The sequence below is a fragment of the Misgurnus anguillicaudatus genome, chromosome 11 (genome assembly GCF_027580225.2).
Source record: "Misgurnus anguillicaudatus chromosome 11, ASM2758022v2, whole genome shotgun sequence".
Taxonomy (NCBI): Eukaryota; Metazoa; Chordata; class Actinopteri; order Cypriniformes; family Cobitidae; genus Misgurnus; species Misgurnus anguillicaudatus.
Genome location: NC_073347.2, coordinates 8,003,675 through 8,022,229, shown reverse-complemented (window position 1 = coordinate 8,022,229; position 18,555 = coordinate 8,003,675). Strand labels below are relative to the sequence as shown.

At 38.4% G+C, this 18,555-nt stretch overlaps 1 protein-coding gene across 3 annotated transcripts in view; it reads left to right on the top strand.

The window, feature by feature from the left end:
- Positions 1 to 18,555, top strand: part of pde10a (phosphodiesterase 10A) — a 137,379-nt gene that overhangs the window by 113,642 nt on the left and 5,182 nt on the right. For all 3 annotated transcript variants that reach the window (XM_073872959.1, XM_073872960.1, XM_073872961.1), the window contains exons 10-21: positions 1,973 to 2,024; positions 3,104 to 3,246; positions 4,551 to 4,643; positions 5,109 to 5,295; positions 7,394 to 7,536; positions 7,876 to 7,959; positions 10,459 to 10,609; positions 10,696 to 10,851; positions 13,074 to 13,246; positions 13,349 to 13,460; positions 13,588 to 13,668; positions 13,844 to 13,932. In XM_073872959.1, coding sequence (XP_073729060.1) covers positions 1,973 to 2,024; positions 3,104 to 3,246; positions 4,551 to 4,643; positions 5,109 to 5,295; positions 7,394 to 7,536; positions 7,876 to 7,959; positions 10,459 to 10,609; positions 10,696 to 10,851; positions 13,074 to 13,246; positions 13,349 to 13,460; positions 13,588 to 13,668; positions 13,844 to 13,932 — 1,464 coding nt within the window. The remainder of the gene's footprint in view (positions 1 to 1,972; positions 2,025 to 3,103; positions 3,247 to 4,550; positions 4,644 to 5,108; positions 5,296 to 7,393; positions 7,537 to 7,875; positions 7,960 to 10,458; positions 10,610 to 10,695; positions 10,852 to 13,073; positions 13,247 to 13,348; positions 13,461 to 13,587; positions 13,669 to 13,843; positions 13,933 to 18,555) is intronic.

Here is an 18,555-nt window from a genome sequence, read left to right as displayed (position 1 = left end):
TTTTGGAACCAAACTCTTCATATATAAATACACACATTCATGTATACATTTACAAAATATATATTCATGTATATATTTGTGTGTGTGTGTGTATTTAATTTATATATAATATCAAAATCGAAATATATAATGGCTGTCAAAATTAACACGTTAACGCAAATTCATTTAACGGCACTAATTTTATTAACATGCGATTAATGCAGCGCGCAATTTCAATTTGACACTTGGTTTAGCCCATTAGAGCATTTGCGTTTTAAAACGGCATTTTAAAATGAAAACGATCCTCGTTTATACTGGCATTTTAAAAAGAATCTTTATCCACACTATACATGACCATAAACGCATTAAACATGACCAATCACGTAACTGGGCATGCGCATAAAAGTGTAAAATAACTTTATAGTAGCAAACAAAACTTAAATTAAACTCGAAAATAATGTCTGACCCATTACAATTCTCCCTTCATATTGGCCTTTACAACGCCCTTTATGACGTTTAAAATTACAATCTATCTTTCGTAATAAGCTAACTAAATTAAAACAAAACATAAACAACATTACAACTATATTCAAACCCAACAATACTCAAACATGTATCTATAAGGATACATGTTAAAACAATCTGATATAGCTTTAAATAATTTTTACTTTGAAAATGATGCGCTGTCATGTTAACATCAGCTGTTAACATGACAGCGTCTACGTTCATTTACACGGCAGCGCAACCCCCGAGTTCTCAAACTAAAACAGGGTCTTCAGCGTTTACGAACGACTCAGTTTATGAGGGTCGAAAGCGGTGGCGTAGTGTAATTGAAAGGCGTAAACGTGGCAAAAGTAATGCGTTTTAAAAGGTAAACGCATTAATGTTAACATAGCCTTAGACAGTAAATGTTCACATGTCGCGCCTAAAAACGTGTGGAAAATGCTAGGCGCGTAGCGTAGATTCTTGTCACATGACCTGCGGTGCGCTTGCGACATTCTGAAAGGTTGAAATGTTTGTAACTCGATGCGGTGCGGACGCACCTGAAAAAAAACGTGCGTGTCGCCCACCTATTATGAGCCTACATTTGAAATAATGAACTTGAGTGTGCAAAAGACACGTTATGTGAATCACCCCTTAATGAGTCGGAGGTTTTCATAAAAATATGACATTAAGCTCTAGTCTAGCGATCCCAATGCTCTAAATAGTCGTTGAACATCTAAAATTATGAAAAAAGGGCCAATATCTTCTCCAAAATCTTAAAGTTTTTAAACATTTACTAGCAACATTCTATACTGCATGTTTTCAAAAGCAATTTGTGCCATTTAATTTACAAAAATGCAATGTCAATAACTATATTTAATTAATTTAAAACCGTTTACTTATTTACATAAACTTTCTTGGGAAGTACAGTAGGGATGTTTAACACAAAGTCAACTGCATTCCTTGTATGGTGAAATTTATCATTGAATCTCAATAATAAAGAAAAATAAGTTTCAAGGTAAACACTTTCATTTATAAAATATAAATACACCATGTTTTATTTACATTTGCAGTATGTTATTTTTATATTTATTTGGATGCTGTTACAAAAATACAAAATTTACTTCATACAAGTTCATTCACATAAGGTGCAGTATGCAGAAAAAGCTGTGATGCTTTGCTCAGTGCGAACAAAACCAGCCACTGCTGGCATTTTTGAAAAGCACGTTGCTACTATTGGAAACAATTGAAGACACGCCCCCCAAGAGCTCCTGCATAGCTCAGTGGTAGAGCATTGCGTTACCAGCGCAAAATGTCATAGGTTCAAACCCAGGATTTTTTTTTACTTGTAATGCACTGTAAGTTGCATTAAATGAAAGCATCTGCCAAATGCATGAATGTAAATATAAAATATTACATATTTGAAACTAATTTTATGTTACAGCAGTCATCACAATCAGTTTCCCTTTAAAGTTGATATATCTTTTCCCTGTATTTTCATTTCAAACAGAACGTACTTTGACAACATAGTGGCAATAGATTCTCTACTTGAACATATCATGGTGAGTACGTTTTGCTTTTTTCAGTAGCATCACATGCTCACTCACGAGGACAAACTTGCTGTTCTCCTGTCGCTCGTCTGTGTCACCATCAACGCCGAAGAAATCTGTGCTATGAAAGGCCTTCTCTTATTTGTTTGCCATGTTCTGTGATAACCCTCATCAGACGCTGCTCGACCCAGCAGCCTTGGGCTTGTTGTTAAATGTCCTCTCATTTACGCACATGTTTGTGTTCTCGAGGTCTCACACGCACGCAAACAAAGTGAATTTATACACCCAGTGTATCAGATAACTCCCTTAAGTCTCTCTCCTGTCTTTCCTGTTGAGCGATGCAGCACAGGAAGTGATGCAAGCCGGTCAGGATGAGGACAGACTCGATGTCTGACACTTTCCCAGAATCTGTCAGATGTCTTGTTTTTCCAAGTGTATACTTTCAAAGCTAGTCATGTGACTAAAAGATTTTTTTAAATTTGGCAAACATTTCCTAAAGCAGAAGTTACGTTGGGGGGTAAAACATGATGTGCGACAAAGTTACAAGAAATAAATTAGTAAGAAACATCAGTTGCGGGCAGTATTTAATCAATTTATACACTTTATTTTTGTTTGCTTGAAATGTATATTTATGCACAATTTATGTTATTGTGCATAACTAAAGCATTTTAACAGAAGCCTTTGAGTGCAAAGATTTTAACACAAATTGAGTCAAATCTGTATACAATTTAAGATATTATTATCAACACTATAAAAAAATTGTCAAAAAATGGTCCATAGCTGTCACTGAGTGCATACAGTATTAATATAAATATTAATAAAGATCCATATTGGCACCAAATGTTTACATCTGTACCCAAATGGTATCTTTTAAAATGGTACTCCTCCAATGATAGCTTGGGACCATTTTTTTGACCACTTTATCTGACAATGTACTATATAATGCACTATGAGAACAGGAATTTTTACAAAAATGACTTTTATGACCTCAAAATGACCAAATACTGCCTCTGGAATAAAATTTTTGTATTTTAGTATACCGTGCATAAATTGTTTTGTTGTGGAAATGTTCATTTGCATTTGTGTTTCAGATATATGCAAAAAACCTGGTTAATGCGGACAGGTGTGCGCTCTTCCAGGTGGATCATAATAACAAAGAGCTCTACTCTGACCTGTTTGATATCGGTGAGGAGAATGAAGGGAAACCTGTCTTCAGGAAAACCAAAGAAATTAGGTGAGCGGTGACAATCCCTCACTCATACCTGTCAACTTAAACCATCACTGACTGATTTTGGAAGAAAAGAAATTGATGTACTATATGTTAAAATATACTATACTATAAGATTTAATAAGAATTTAAACATTAAGAAATTTAGGAAATTATTATTGAATTATTATTATTATTGATAGTCTTTACTGCTTTAATATAGTACATAAACCAACAAAGACTTGAGGGTAAAGCTTATAAAACCTGTGAAGAGCACATATTTGACCTCTTCAAAAAAAATAAACTATATTTTGCTTAAAGAGTACTTGGTAACACCAACTCAATTGTTAACACCTAAAAATTATTTTTTAAACTTACATTTCACTTAAAGTGAGAAAATTTAAGTTGATAAAACTTAATTATTGAAGTGTTACCAATTGAATTTTTTTAAGTATATCCAACTCTCACTTTTTATGGTGTACATTTTAGGGTGTGCATTGCCATTGATGAGAAAAAGTTTTTACGCCAATCCATATTTTTTTGCTATTATGCTCTAGGTGGCGCTCTCATCCAACTTATATAACATATAGATAGCTTCCGAGCCCCTAAGGTGACATTGGAGTAAAAAAAACTAAAGTTTAATTTTATGTGCTCACGTGAAACTTTCGCGTGCTCACGTGAAACCTTCCTGTGAAGAATTTTTTTTTTTAAGTTTAGTTTCATGTGCGCACGCGAAACTAAACTTTATTTAATTTTTTCTACATGTACCCTTAGGGGCTCCGTAGATAGGATAGTATAGTTATAGTTTTTTTTTAAGCAGAGGGTCTGTTCTTTTATTTGATATATTGTATGTTTATATATTCAAAGAAGAAAATGTTCTGGAAGGCTTTCATTAAACTTTCATTAGGCTTTTCATTAAACTTTTCATTAAAAAAATCATTTAAAAAGTCATATAAAATGCTGGTGCGGATGGCAACTTTTTCTACAAATGCTGGCGGGGAAAGAGTTAAATATATACAATTTATCAGTAGTATGTGTGTTTTATTGTAAACCAGCCTGTGACCTCTGCAGTTATACTACATTGACATTTTTTATGATAATTAAGTCCCCCAAAATCTCTGTTATAATCCAAATAAGTTTGTAATGAAAATAAAAATGTGCATGAGTCACGGTTTACATGCAAAAAGACATTGTATTAATTTTTTTCTATTTTTTTACCATCATATTACATCTTCAGTCTTAAAACATCTGAATGCATTACTGTAAAATCACTTAAACATCTAAACAGTTTAGGGGACAGTTTAGACATTAACCTTGAACCCCATTCACAGGTTTTCTATAGATAAGGGAATAGCAGGTCAGGTGGCACGAACGGGAGAAGTTTTAAATATTCCAGATGCCTATGCAGACCCTCGTTTCAACAGGTAATAAAAATTTTCATTTTTGGATTATCCTCAGTTAGCATCATAGAGAAATGCAAAAGTAAAATTGCATTTTAAACCATTTTTAAACTTCCATTGGTTGGACAAACAGTTACAGTGTTGTTTGGTATTTATATTGCCATGCGCTATAGGAACAAACGTTTTTTTTATTATTATTATTAACTCTCATTGAATCTCATATTTAATTTCATAATTCACAGTGATATCAAAAAAAGTTTTACCAGCAGATTGGCACAAAACATTGGAACATTATTGTGCGTGTTGTAATAGATATTTCAGATAAAAGAGTCTTTCTGATTTAAGTAAATCTAGAATAAGTTGATTAAGTTAAGCAGCTTCAGATGAAGCAGCACTTGAAAGCATTGGGTCTTTAACTCAATCATACAAGCATTATAGGTTTTCTGGCTCGTCTGTGTATTTCCCTGTTGTCTGTTCTGCTTTTCACAGAGAAGTCGATCTCTACACTGGCTACACGACGCGTAACATCCTGTGCATGCCCATAGTGAGCCACGGGAGTGTGATCGGCGTCGTTCAGATGGTGAATAAGCTGGGAGGAAGTGCCTTCACGAAAACTGATGAAAACAACTTTAAGATGTTTGCTGTCTTCTGTGCTTTGGCCTTACACTGTGCAAATGTAAGTGCTTGTACAGTTGACATTGATCTGCAATCTAGCAGGACGTCTGTAGTCGATGATGTACAACAAACAATGATTAAAACAGGGCCAAGCAACCATTATACTTTAAACACAGGAGTGTGCTACAGTATTTGAATTACCAGGGTGAATGTTACATTACTGTTAAGTTATGAAGTTTATAGTTTGCCCCAGCATGGTCATGATGTCCTACCCCTCAAATGTCACATAAGACTTATAGCAGCTTTTACAGTTATTGAAGCATAAATTAATAGTTCACCCAAAAATAAAAATGACTTACCTTAATACTATCCTACATGACTTTTTTCTTCATCCGATAACTTTTAAAGTTATATTCAATAATATCCCGTCTATTTCTACCCTTTGTAATGGGACTAAATAGTAATGTTTTTGGTTTTGGTTCTGTTGTATGTGATGTATTCATGGTAGACTGAAGGTTAAAGTAGGTGTAAAGTCTGAAATTAAAGGTAGGGGGTATGATTTTTGAAAGACACTTTGGAAAAGGGAGTCGGGCTGACTACCAAAACACACTTGTAGCCAATCAGCAGTAAGGGGCGTGTCTACGAACCGACATCATTGGCTGGGTTGCGTATGTGTTGGAAGCATAGACTGTAAAAAGATGGACGACGCCTGTTCGCTCTCTTCCATTGATAAAAAGTGAAGCCGCCAGTGTCCTGATACGGCGCTGACATCTTGGGTCTTGAGTCTGCGCAGTAGCGATTTCAGGACCAGTCCTGCAGAGTATTGAGCAGGAAGTAAAGCCGCGAAAGCAAGGCCCCGCCCTCGCAGAATGTGCATATCACAGCTGTCAATCATGTGGTGACACCACCGTTTTTATAGCATTAAATAACTAACTAAAAACAAACTTATTTTAAAAACAAACATAAGCGTGATAAAAACTACAGTAAATGACAGAAACCAGCTTCGGAAAAAAGATAATTGAGTTGTAATTAAATTAAATATATAGTTGGTCTCAAGTCCCATTGAATAACATGTGGAGGCGGGGTTTATGACCTATGGGACCACTGGAGGGCGACCGAGATGTTTTGGCTTCACTTTTCAGGGCTTGTGTGGCACGCTTGGTGGGAAGGGTCTATTAAAAGAAGGTCCAGATTCTATTGGGGTAGGGGCGTGTTTGTTTAGGTGATTTGAAATATTAATGGCTCTCAGAGATCATGCACCCCGTCTTTAAATGTGTTTTCAGTTTGTCACACCACATAAAAAAAACATGTTACTATCCATCCAGACAAATTTGAATGATTAAAAAAGCGGCAAGTAAATAAAATACGTTTTCAAAATCTTGGAAAGATATGCAGGGTTATCTTCTCTCAGACGCTGGGGGCGTGTGCGCTTTTGGCCCTGAAACCACGCCCACTTGCGGGAAAGCTGCCGCCCGTCTCCCTTAACTTTCTAACAGCGATACAACCTGAATTAATGCTCACGATTATGTTCACTTATGCTCACTTTTTCCAAACAGTTTTTCCACATTGTTGGAATTAAACTTAACAATTCAGTACTACATGGTTAAAAGTCTTTGTAACGTGTTTCAGCAATAGATTTCTAACATTTATAATGTTAGAAACTATTCTCTGAAATTACTTTTACGAACAAGATTCTTGTTACCACCAATTTATAATACAGTTCATAAATAGCTAAAATAACTTAAATCACTTTTTCCAAGTTTAAGTGCTATAATTGGGTCCCCAGTGCTTCTATCAACCTAGAAAATGTGACAAATAACAACCCAGTAACTTAGTTTTGGTAACCATTCTCTGCAAGCACCCAAAAACGCCATGTTTTTGCTCACACCTACATAGTGTCGATTTTATCATGCTATAATAAATTATCTATATGATATTTTGAGCTAAAACTTTACATGTACTCTGGGGAGACCAACGATTTATTTGACATCTTAAAAAGTCTGATAATATGACACCTTTAATTATTATTCATGCTGTAGGCAGATAGACAGATGTCTGTTATATATGAACAGTAATACCACACAGATGATATTTTGCATGAATATTTTGCATTTACGTATATGGGGTGTATATTTGTGTGTGTGTGTGTGTTTCTGTAGATGTATCACCGGATAAGACATTCAGAGTGTATTTATCGGGTGACAATGGAGAAGCTGTCTTACCACAGTATCTGCACGTCAGAGGAGTGGAAGACCCTCACGCAACTCTCACTTCCTTCAGTTATATATAAAGAGATTGAACTGTGAGTTCACCCTCTAATACATCAATGCTTGCGTCTAAAAAGAAGTCTTTAACTGATATATTATTTTATTGAACAGTTATTATAATGTGTGGTTGTGACTCTAAAATCATAATGAAATTGAATCATAAATGGATGTGTTTATTCACTGAATATTTATCGTATTGCACTTGCAAACGTTTAGTAAAAAAAAGGTCAATTGGTTTTATAACAGACTCCAGCTCTAAATTTTTATGATATGTGCACTTACAGTATTGTGCATCAGTTAAATGATATAACAATGTTTAGTAGATGTGATATACAAGCACAAAACCTGCAAAAAATCTTTTTTCTCTTTCCAAGGTTTCACTTTGACATCGCCCCTTTTGAAGAACTTTGGCCTGCGATCTTTGTGAACATGGTTCATAATTCATGCGGGGAAAGCAGGTAAATATGTATAGCAACAGGAAAAGACATTCTTGCATGGTAAAAGATGGCTCTGTGGATTTAATAAAATCAATAAACATATGAGGAGCTCAGATGCAAAAGCCTCTAAATGCCACCTCAGTCAAAAATGAGATCATGTTATTAACCGAATCCTCTTGACACGTATTATATACCAAATACTTTTGCTTTATTCAAAAATACAGTTTTGTTGGCAGAATCATTAAGAGTCGAATAAAAAATGCTTGAAAACATGTCAGATGCATTTAGGGATTTTGCATCTGAGCTCTTCATATACAGGTACATGCATAATAAGAGAATAATGTTTTTGCTAATTTAGTCTTTTTGTCTCAGTTTATGCATTTTTTTTATTACATTCTTTGGTAAACTTAAACATTTAGATTAACTTAATCATAACATTAACAAACTAAACATGATTCTTTACATTCCTGAAAAAAAGTTTTTGTTTTACACACACTTATACTCAAAGTTTATGGTCAGTTCAGTGAAATACGTTCCTTTAACCTTACAAACCTTTTTCAATAGGTTAAGTGGATAGCACTGTAGCTTCACAGCAAGAAGGCCAGAGTAGAAATTACGCACGACTATAAATCGGACTCCCATTTCCTCCCAAAGTCCAATGGGATTAATCTCACCATAAAAAAACATAGATGACTAAATTTATGTAAATAAATTATTAAATAAAATTAAAGACTTTGACTAAATAATGACGGAAATGCAGCCAACAAGAGCCAAGAACTGCTGTTAAAAAATGTTTTGGTTTTTATTTAATACCTTTTTTCATCTAAACATAATTTTCACCTACCTGTATTTTCCATAGTTTACTATTACTCTAAAATGTGCAACAAATATTAATAAGTATGTGAGTACAGTAATTGACCCTAAACTTGTGAAAGTAGTGAAATTGTTTTCTTCAAACACTTGTAATATTGGCCTTGATTTTTCTTTGTGTCACATGATACTGTACATATCAGACATGGCCTTCACTGACAATGTTGTCTCCTTGATAAACACATACACTAACTTTTATCACTGACAAAATTCATGATTGTGATGAAAGGACACAGCAAAGTGACAGTCATAACTTGTGTAACTACCAATCATTTTAACACAATATATGTGACCCATGCTGGCAAAATGAGTCTGAATGTGTCTAATTTAAAGGCAAAAGAAAGTATAAATGTCGATTTTGGTCGAAATTGTTGCGTTTATAAAAATAACCCTCATCTAGCAATCTCAATGATCTAAAAAGTCATCTAAAATAATCTTTATTTGTACGTTTTCTGAGAGGTGTAACGTCCTTAATGCTTAACCTATACAAAAATCCGTATCAATTCACATGCATGTCTGACATTTTAGATCAGACCTCAATATATACACAAATGCACAGAATTACAGTTTTGAAAAATCAGTTTTAACAAGAATTCATGCAGATATTATCTGTTATGTCTTAAAGCTCCCGTTCTGTCTGTGATTTTGAAGCTTTGATTGTGTTTATAGTGGGCAATATAACACGTGTTCATGTTACACGTGTAAAAAAGCGCGGCATTTTTCACACAATGTACTTCTCTGTATAGCGCCGTTTTCACTGTCCTCAAAACAGGCTGATGTCTTCCTTGTTCTATGAAGTTCCTCCTTCAGAAATACGTAATGAGTTCTGATTGTGTAGTTTGTTTAGTGTGTTGTGATTCGATAGCAGCTTAGCTTACCAGAGCCGTTTGAGCCAAAGCTGGTGACTGACGTATTCCTGTGGGCGGGGTTTAGTCAACGAACTGTTTTACTGACGTCATTAAAGCAGGAAATAGAGGGCTGTAGTCCAAACCGGCCGTTCGTTGTAGGCTTTTAAAGAGGAATTCTATTGAAGAAAATATATCGCCTGGCAGTGAACTTTGAGCTTTATCATTTTACAGGTATTATTTATGCTATTATAGCAACATTACATACTAACTAGGGTTTACAAAATGGTATCAGGAAGAACGTGACCTGTAAGTGAATGTTTGGTTAACTGTTGAGGAAAAAAATATCTGATGTGTAACATTACATTAGATCCTTGCATTACAGTAGATCTTAAAGCTGTCTGTCGCAATGTCAATAACAATGTCAATATAAGCTGAACTAATATTTTTCCTATAGATATTGTTTTTGACTTTGTGTGTGCTAAATCTATTAGTTTTACCAGTGATTTTGTTTTGGAACCCTTAAACATCTTTAACTTGAGTTTTCTCAAAATTGACTTTGCTGACTTTATCAACTTCAAACAGGTGTAGCTCTGTTATTATCTATCAGATTCCGACACATCAATGTTTTTTATGTAAAAATGTAAATCATTTTTTTTTACATTTCAGGCTCATTTTGCCAGCACAGGTCACAAACATTAAAATGGCTTTTACTTCACTCTTTGTTTAGATGTATCATGATTTTTAAAATGCAATAAATCAACAGTTCTTCATTTCTAACACACTCTCTTTGTTTTTCTTAAAGTTTTGAGCTGGAGAAACTGTGTCGCTTTACAATGTCAGTGCGGAAAAATTACAGAAGAGTTCCATATCACAACTGGAAGCACGCTGTGACGGTAGCACACTGTATGTATGCCATCCTGCAGAAGACCACGGGGATCTTCACTGAGCTCGAGGTCAGCAGCTCATCCACAAGATTCCCTCTGTATACTGCATGATAAACATGACCTCATCTCTTCTTCTGCTTGTCTGTCTCTACCAGAGGAAAGGCTTGCTCATCGCCTGCTTATGTCATGACCTGGACCACCGCGGCTACAGTAACAGTTATCTGCAGAAGTTTGATCATCCGCTGGCTGCTCTGTATTCCACCTCCACCATGGAACAGCATCATTTTTCACAGACGGTGTCCATCCTGCAGGTAAAGCTCAAATACACTATGTGTGGAAATATACGAGATAAATCCGTTTTTTACATTTTTCAGAAATCTCATTTTTTGGTTGTGCATTCCAATTAATATCAATTCAACTGCAGTTGGTTTGTTTTGATTTAAAACCTTCATAACATAAAAAATACAGCACCATAAAACAAAATAATAACATGATAACGTAATGTTTTGACAAAAATGTTAAAAAATGGCTTTATCTCGTTTTCCAACGAAACTCTTCAAATACACCTCCAGTTTGTTTGTTTTATAATCAAGACAAACTTAACAATACATAACTTTGGTTTTTTTTCAGTTTTTAAATAAATGTACCTAAACTTTTGACTGGTAGACTTCTCCTGCTTCCAGCTTTTAAAGCAACACTATGTAGTTTTTTTGTCTTTTAATAATGTCTCTAAAATTATTTCAGTGGTAGAACAACTTTTAACTGGACAAATTGTACTGTTGCTGCAACCTGAGCAGCCTCCTAGCTGCTACAAGCACACTCTGAAAGTGGCGGTGGAGGGTAGAGCACCAGCCCCGCCCCTCCCCCTGCCTGCAGAAGAGTGTCTGATACCAGGCACTGTTGCGCTTTTCAACCACATGGGGGAGCTGTAAGTCATTTTTACATGGAAACTACATAGTGTTGCTTTAACATCTTACATTGCTTCTTTATATATTTTTTATACCCAACATAACTCCATTGTTTTGATAATAGGCTAATTTTCTGGCTCCCGTGGGGTTGAACATTTGAGTTTTGCCGTTTTCCGGGTCTGGCGGTACCACTTTTGGCATAGCTTAGCATAATCCATTGAATCTGATTAGATCATTAGCATCACGCTAAAAAAATACCAAAGAGTTTGGATTGCAGGAGGCGCGATGATGTTGCGCAGTGCCTGAAAATAGTCCCCCTGCTATTGAAAGTAACCAAGGGGACTAGTTTCAGGCAGTGTATAATATCAATACGCCTGCTGCAGCCATGTTACGGCAGCAAAGTCCTTGAGTATTACGCCAGAATGATTGTATAGTTCCTAACCATATCTGCCTAGAAAATCACAACTTTTCATTTTCTGTCGGTCTTAGTACACGATGTAACTACAGAAAAGTCAAGTTTTATTAAATTGGGAAAATATTAAAAACCTTTGCTGAGCTGTGCTGGGGGTGCTAGCGCCAGACCCGGAGATCGGCTGAATGGATTCCAAAACGGTGAAGCTCAAATGTTTAACTCTGGGGGAGATGGAAATTAGAATATTTTCAAAAAAAGTGAAGTGTCCCTTTAAAAATCTGCAGTAAACAACAATAAATAGCAGTTAAAAGAAGAATTATTGCAAGAATTACAAACATTACTTCCTACAGATTGTAGCAATTCCATGCAAATGTCAACCTTATTATGAAAATAAAATTTTTACCGAAAGTTTTTAAAACCACAATATGTAAGATTTTTCTTATGTAAGACTGCTCTTGGTGAGCTACAGTACCGTTAGTGGTGGCTCATGACTGCTCATCCGAGGGGCGCAAATTCAAAGTAAGTGTTCGTCATGTGTGTTGCTTGCTTTATAAAAATATTTGTTTGTTGCGTAAAACAATGTGCATCACGTGTTTTGTCGAAGTGGGTACCTGTTGCACACATGTCAAAACCGTTTATAATAAAAGAGATGCTCACATTCACAAAATACACGCAAGACACTCCCTAAACAGTAACCTCTGATTACGCATGAGATTATGTGAGTATCTGGCAAACGCAGGCGTCTCTTTTATCATAAACCCTTTGGGCGCATCTGCAGCAGGCATTTGTTTTGGCAAGACACGTGAGACACATGAGATCACTCGACGTGCCGAACAAATATTTTGAAATAAGGAACCACAAACATGACGGGCTACATACATGTTGTGACGAACTTCCTCGAAAAAAGAAGTCACTGGCCGCCACTGAGTACCTTCCTGCAGTTTTAAGCTCCAACCCCAATCAAACACCGCTAAAGCAGTTAATCAAGGTGTTCAGGGTTGCTTGATAATTACAGACAAGTGTGTAGGAGCTGAAGTCTGCAGGGCGGTAGCTCACCAGGAGCAGGGTTGGACACACCTGAGGTAGACCTTCAAATTCTTTCAATGTCCTTTAGTAGCCAGTGATCGGTTGGATGACCCTTCAGTTTCCAGTAGAGCCAAATGCCCTATAAGTGGAGCTTTTTGCTTTTTTATTGATCTCTTTTTTCCCATAGCTGGAAGGGCACAATATTTTCTCCAACCTGACTTCCAGTGAGTATGAGCAGGTTCTGGAGATCATCAGGAAGGCCATCATCGCCACCGACCTTGCACTTTACTTCGGCAATCGCAAGCAACTAACTGAGCTGCTGGCCACAGGGGCACTGGACCTGAACAACCGTGCACATAGGTCAGAGGTCGTTCCCTTCATCCATACAGAAATTAACCCAGTAATAGAGATATTTTTATCTTCAGTTAAAAGATTTGTTGACTGGTAAATTGTCTTTCACAGGGACCGTGTGATTGGTCTGATGATGACCGCCTGTGATCTTTGCTCTGTTACCAAACTATGGCACGTCACACGACTCACGGCCAATGACATTTATGCTGAATTTTGGGCTGAGGTATGATGAAACATTAGCCAAACATCAATCCTATAAAATAAAATGTGCATTATCACAAACAATTTAAATAAAACAAATGATTATTACAATTTTATTTTTTGTAACAAAATATATTTTATAATGGCAGGGAGATGAGATGAAAAAGATTGGAATCCAACCCATTCCTATGATGGACAGAGATAAGAAGCATGAGGTTCCCCAGGGACAGGTAAACTTTTTGTCATGACCAGTCTTTTTTTTTAAGCCAAATTGCTTTGGTTGAAACACCTAGGTAGGCTGCTTGCTAGATAATGGAACTGTAATATTGTTTGAATGAAACATTGTTAGCTGTCAGTCATGTTTGTTTGAGTAATACTAAAGTCATGTTTTTACTCATGTTTTAGGTGGGGTTTTATAATGCAGTGGCTATTCCATGTTATACGACCCTATCAGAGCTGTTTCCTCCTTCTCATCCACTGCTTTCAGCCTGCAGGTCAGTCACATATTCAGACTACTTACAACAACAAATGTTTGAATGCATCATGTGTAATGGTAAAACACAAATGTGTCAGTGAACTTACAATATCAATGAACAATTAGTACTTAAGTACTTCAATTAATAAAATGAGCCATTGTGAAAACATTGCAACACTCAACCTATTGCAGTTTTTGACTTTAACAATCAGTGCCACTATATTTACTGTAAAACACCCTGCTTCTCTTTATCCGGTCAGTTTTGTGCACATTCAAAATTAGACCCGAGATAATAATTGATCACAATTAAATGTCTAATAATCAGCTTCTTTGACCTATCAACGTCTAGCAACCAGGTGAAACACCCTACCAACCTTGTAACACACCTTAGCAACACCAAGCAACTGGTTTTTGGGGCCTAGCAAAGCTTAGCAATTAGGTAAAACACCCTTGCAACTACTTAAAACACCTCAGCAATATCTAGAAACCAGCTTCTGGGGTCTAGCTATGCCTAAGAATTAGGCGAAACAACCTAGCAACCAGGTGACACACCTTAGCAATGTCTAACAACCAGGTGAAACACCCTAGCAACCAGTTGACAGACCTTAGCAATGCCTAGCAACCGGCTTCTGGGCCCTAGCAATGCCTAGCAACCAGGTTAAACACCTTAGACACCAGGTGAAACACCTTAGGAACGCCTAGAAACCAGTTTCTGGAGCCTAGCAATGCCTAACAATCAGGGGAAAAAACCCAAGCAACCTGGTGAAACACCTTAGCAAACCTAGCAATCAGGTGAAACACCCTAGCAACCAGGTGAAACACCCTAGCAACGAGGTGAAACACCTTAGCAATGCCAGCTTCTGGAACCTAGCATGCTTAGCAACCAGGTGAAACACCTTAGCAATGCCAGCTTCTGGGGCCTAGCATGCTTAGCAATCAGGTGAAGCACCAAAGCAAACGGGAGGAAAGACCTTAGCAACACCTAAAATAGCAACCAGGTAAAACACCTAAGCAATGCCAGCTTCTGGGGCCTAACAACACTTAGCAACCAGGTGAAACAATTTAGCAATGCCTAGCAATCGGGTGAAACACCTTAGCAACGCCTACTGTAGCAACCAGGTAAAACACCTTAGCAATGGCAGTTTTTGGGGCTTAGCAATGCTTGGCAACCAGGTGAAACACCCTAGCAACCAGGTGAAACACCTTAACAATGCCTAGAAGTCTGGTGAAACACCTTAGCAATGCCTACAGTAGCAACCAGGTGAAACACCTTAGCAACGCCTAGCAACCATGTGAAACACCGTAGCAATCAGATAAAACACCTTAGCAATGCCAGCTTCTAGGGCCTAGCATCCTTAGCAACCAGGTGAAGCACCTTAGCAACGCCTAGCAACCACGTGAAACACCCTAGCAATCAGATAAAACACCTTAGCAATGCCAGTTTCTGGGGCCTAGCATGCTTAGCAACCAGGTGAAGCACCCTAGCAACCAGGTGAAACACCTTAGCACCGCCTAGCAACCACGTAAAAAACCATAGCAATCAGGTAAAACACCTTAGCAATGCCAGCTTCTGGGGCCTAGCATGCTTAGCAACCAAGTGAAGCACCCTAGCAACCAGGTGAAACACCTTAGCAACACCTAAAATAGCAACCAGGTAAAACACCTTAGCAATGCCAGCTTCTGGGGCCTAGCATCCTTAGCAACCAGGTGAAGCACCTTAGCAACGCCTAGCAACCACGTGAAACACCCTAGCAATCAGATAAAACACCTTAGCAATGCCAGTTTCTGGGGCCTAGCATGCTTAGCAACCAGGTGAAGCACCCTAGCAACCAGGTGAAACACCTTAGCACCGGCTAGCAACCACGTAAAAAACCATAGCAATCAGGTAAAACACCTTAGCAATGCCAGCTTCTGGGGCCTAGCATGCTTAGCAACCAGGTGAAGCACCCTAGCAACCAGGTGAAACACCTTAGCAACACCTAAAATAGCAACCAGGTAAAACACCTTAGCAATGCCAGCTTCTGGGGCCTAGCATCCTTAGCAACCAGGTGAAGCACCTTAGCAACGCCTAGCAACCACGTGAAACACCCTAGCAATCAGATAAAACACCTTAGCAATGCCAGCTTCTGGGGCCTAGCATGCTTAGCAACCAAGTGAAGCACCCTAGCAATCAGGTAAAACACCTTAGCAATGCCAGCTTCTGGGGCCTAGCATGCTTAGCAATCAGGTGAAGCACCCAAGCAACCAGGTGAAACACTTTAGCAACACCTAAAATAGCAACCAGGTAAAACACCTAAGCAATGCCAGCTTCTGGGGCCTAACAAGACTTAGCAACCAGGTGAAACAATTTAGCAATGCCTAGCAATCGAGTGAAACACCTTAGCAATGCCTACTGTAGCAACCAGGTAAAACACCTTAGCAATGGCAGTTTTTGGGGCTTAGCAATGCTTGGCAACCAGGTGAAACACCCTAGCAACCAGGTGAAACACCTTAACAATGCCTAGAAGTCTGGTGAAACACCTTAGCAATGCCTACAGTAGCAACCCGGTGAAACACCTTAGCAACGCCTAGCAACCATGTGAAACACCCTAGCAATCAGGTAAAACACCTTAGCAATGCCAGCTTCTGGGGCCTAGCATCCTTAGCAACCAGGTGAAGCACCTTAGCAACGCCTAGCAACCACGTGAAACACCCTAGCAATCAGATAAAACACCTTAGCAATGCCAGTTTCTGGGGCCTAGCATGCTTAGCAACCAGGTGAAGCACCCTAGCAACCAGGTGAAACACCTTAGCACCGCCTAGCAACCACGTAAAAAAACATAGCAATCAGGTAAAACACCTTAGCAATGCCAGCTTCTGGGGCCTAGCATCCTTAGCAACCAGGTGAAGCACCTTAGCAACGCCTAGCAACCACGTGAAACACCCTAGCAATCAGATAAAACACCTTAGCAATGCCAGTTTCTGGGGCCTAGCATGCTTAGCAACCAGGTGAAGCACCCTAGCAACCAGGTGAAACACCTTAGCAACGCCTAGCAACCACGTAAAAAACCCTAGCAATCAGGTAAAACACCTTAGCAATGCCAGCTTCTGGGGCCTAGCATGCTTAGCAACCAAGTGAAGCACCCTAGCAACCAGGTGAAACACCTTAGCAATGCCTAGCAACCATGTGAAAAACCCTAGCAATCAGGTAAAACACCTTAGCAATGCCAGCTTCTGGGGCCTAGCATGCTTAGCAATCAGGTGAAGCACCAAAGCAAACGGGAGGAAAGACCTTAGCAACACCTAAAATAGCAACCAGGTAAAACACCTAAGCAATGCCAGCTTCTGGGGCCTAACAACACTTAGCAACCAGGTGAAACAATTTAGCAATGCCTAGCAATCGGGTGAAACACCTTAGCAACGCCTACTGTAGCAACCAGGTAAAACACCTTAGCAATGGCAGTTTTTGGGGCTTAGCAATGCTTGGCAACCAGGTGAAACACCCTAGCAACCAGGTGAAACACCTTAACAATGCCTAGAAGTCTGGTGAAACACCTTAGCAATGCCTACAGTAGCAACCAGGTGAAACACCTTAGCAACGCCTAGCAACCATGTGAAACACCCTAGCAACCAGATAAAGCACCTTAGCATTGCCAGCTTCTGGGGCCTAGCATGCTTAGCAACCAAGTGAAACACCCTAGCAACCAGGTATTTTTACATTTTATCACTGATATGATTAAAACGTAAAAAAAAGAAACCTGGATGTCATTTTGTCTCACATCATGTTGATCTCATTCGGTGGCGTGAACGTTTCAAAGCCAAAGAGGTCTAAAGTGCTTCTGTTGGGTCTCATAAACAGAACTTTAGCTTTGTTTTATTGTAATTGTAATTCAGTTCAAGTTTATCCATATTTAGAATTAACACTAGAGGTTACTACTGTACACGCATCTCTCCTGCCCAACATCAGACCCATTGCTGCGCTTCACCCAGGTCACATTAACAAGTTTTTCGTTAAGGCACAGTTGTGCCAGTTCTGATGTGATAAAGTGTCTGTGTGTCTAAACTAATCCCCAATGCTCCTAAACACCGGTCGAAAGCTCCCCGGCCTCTGTGACCTTGAGCTACGGAGAACGTAAACACAGTTGATGGCACAATTAAAAAAGCTGTGCCACTGCGTCAGCACCAGGTTTCATACTGGAATCTGTAGGCAGCAGGCCCAGACGTTCAGGAGCCCTGGTCATTGTGAGATCACAGAAGGACCAATAAATGACATCACCTCTTTTTAAATGAAAGGGAGAGACTAATAGACGATAATTTTTACCCTTTCCTATTGGCTTGCATTACATACATGGAACAGAAAGGGCAGACCTAAAAAAAACACACAGACTGTCAAATTGAGCATGACCACCTTCTTCCTCCATGCCTGGGTCAGATCGCCCTTAAAAGTGTTGCTTCTAGTCAAAGGCAGGCGCCGTTACAGGGAGTGCAGATTATGCAGTTGCTAGGGGGCCCAGGGTCATCACTTTTCTGTTTGTTTTTTCTGTTTTTTTACGTTTCAATCATATCAGTGATAAAATGTAAAAATAAATTCATATAAAACAGCGAGCAAGCATGACCTAAATGCAATATTTTACATATTTGGCGGTTTCGAGGTGGTTTTTAA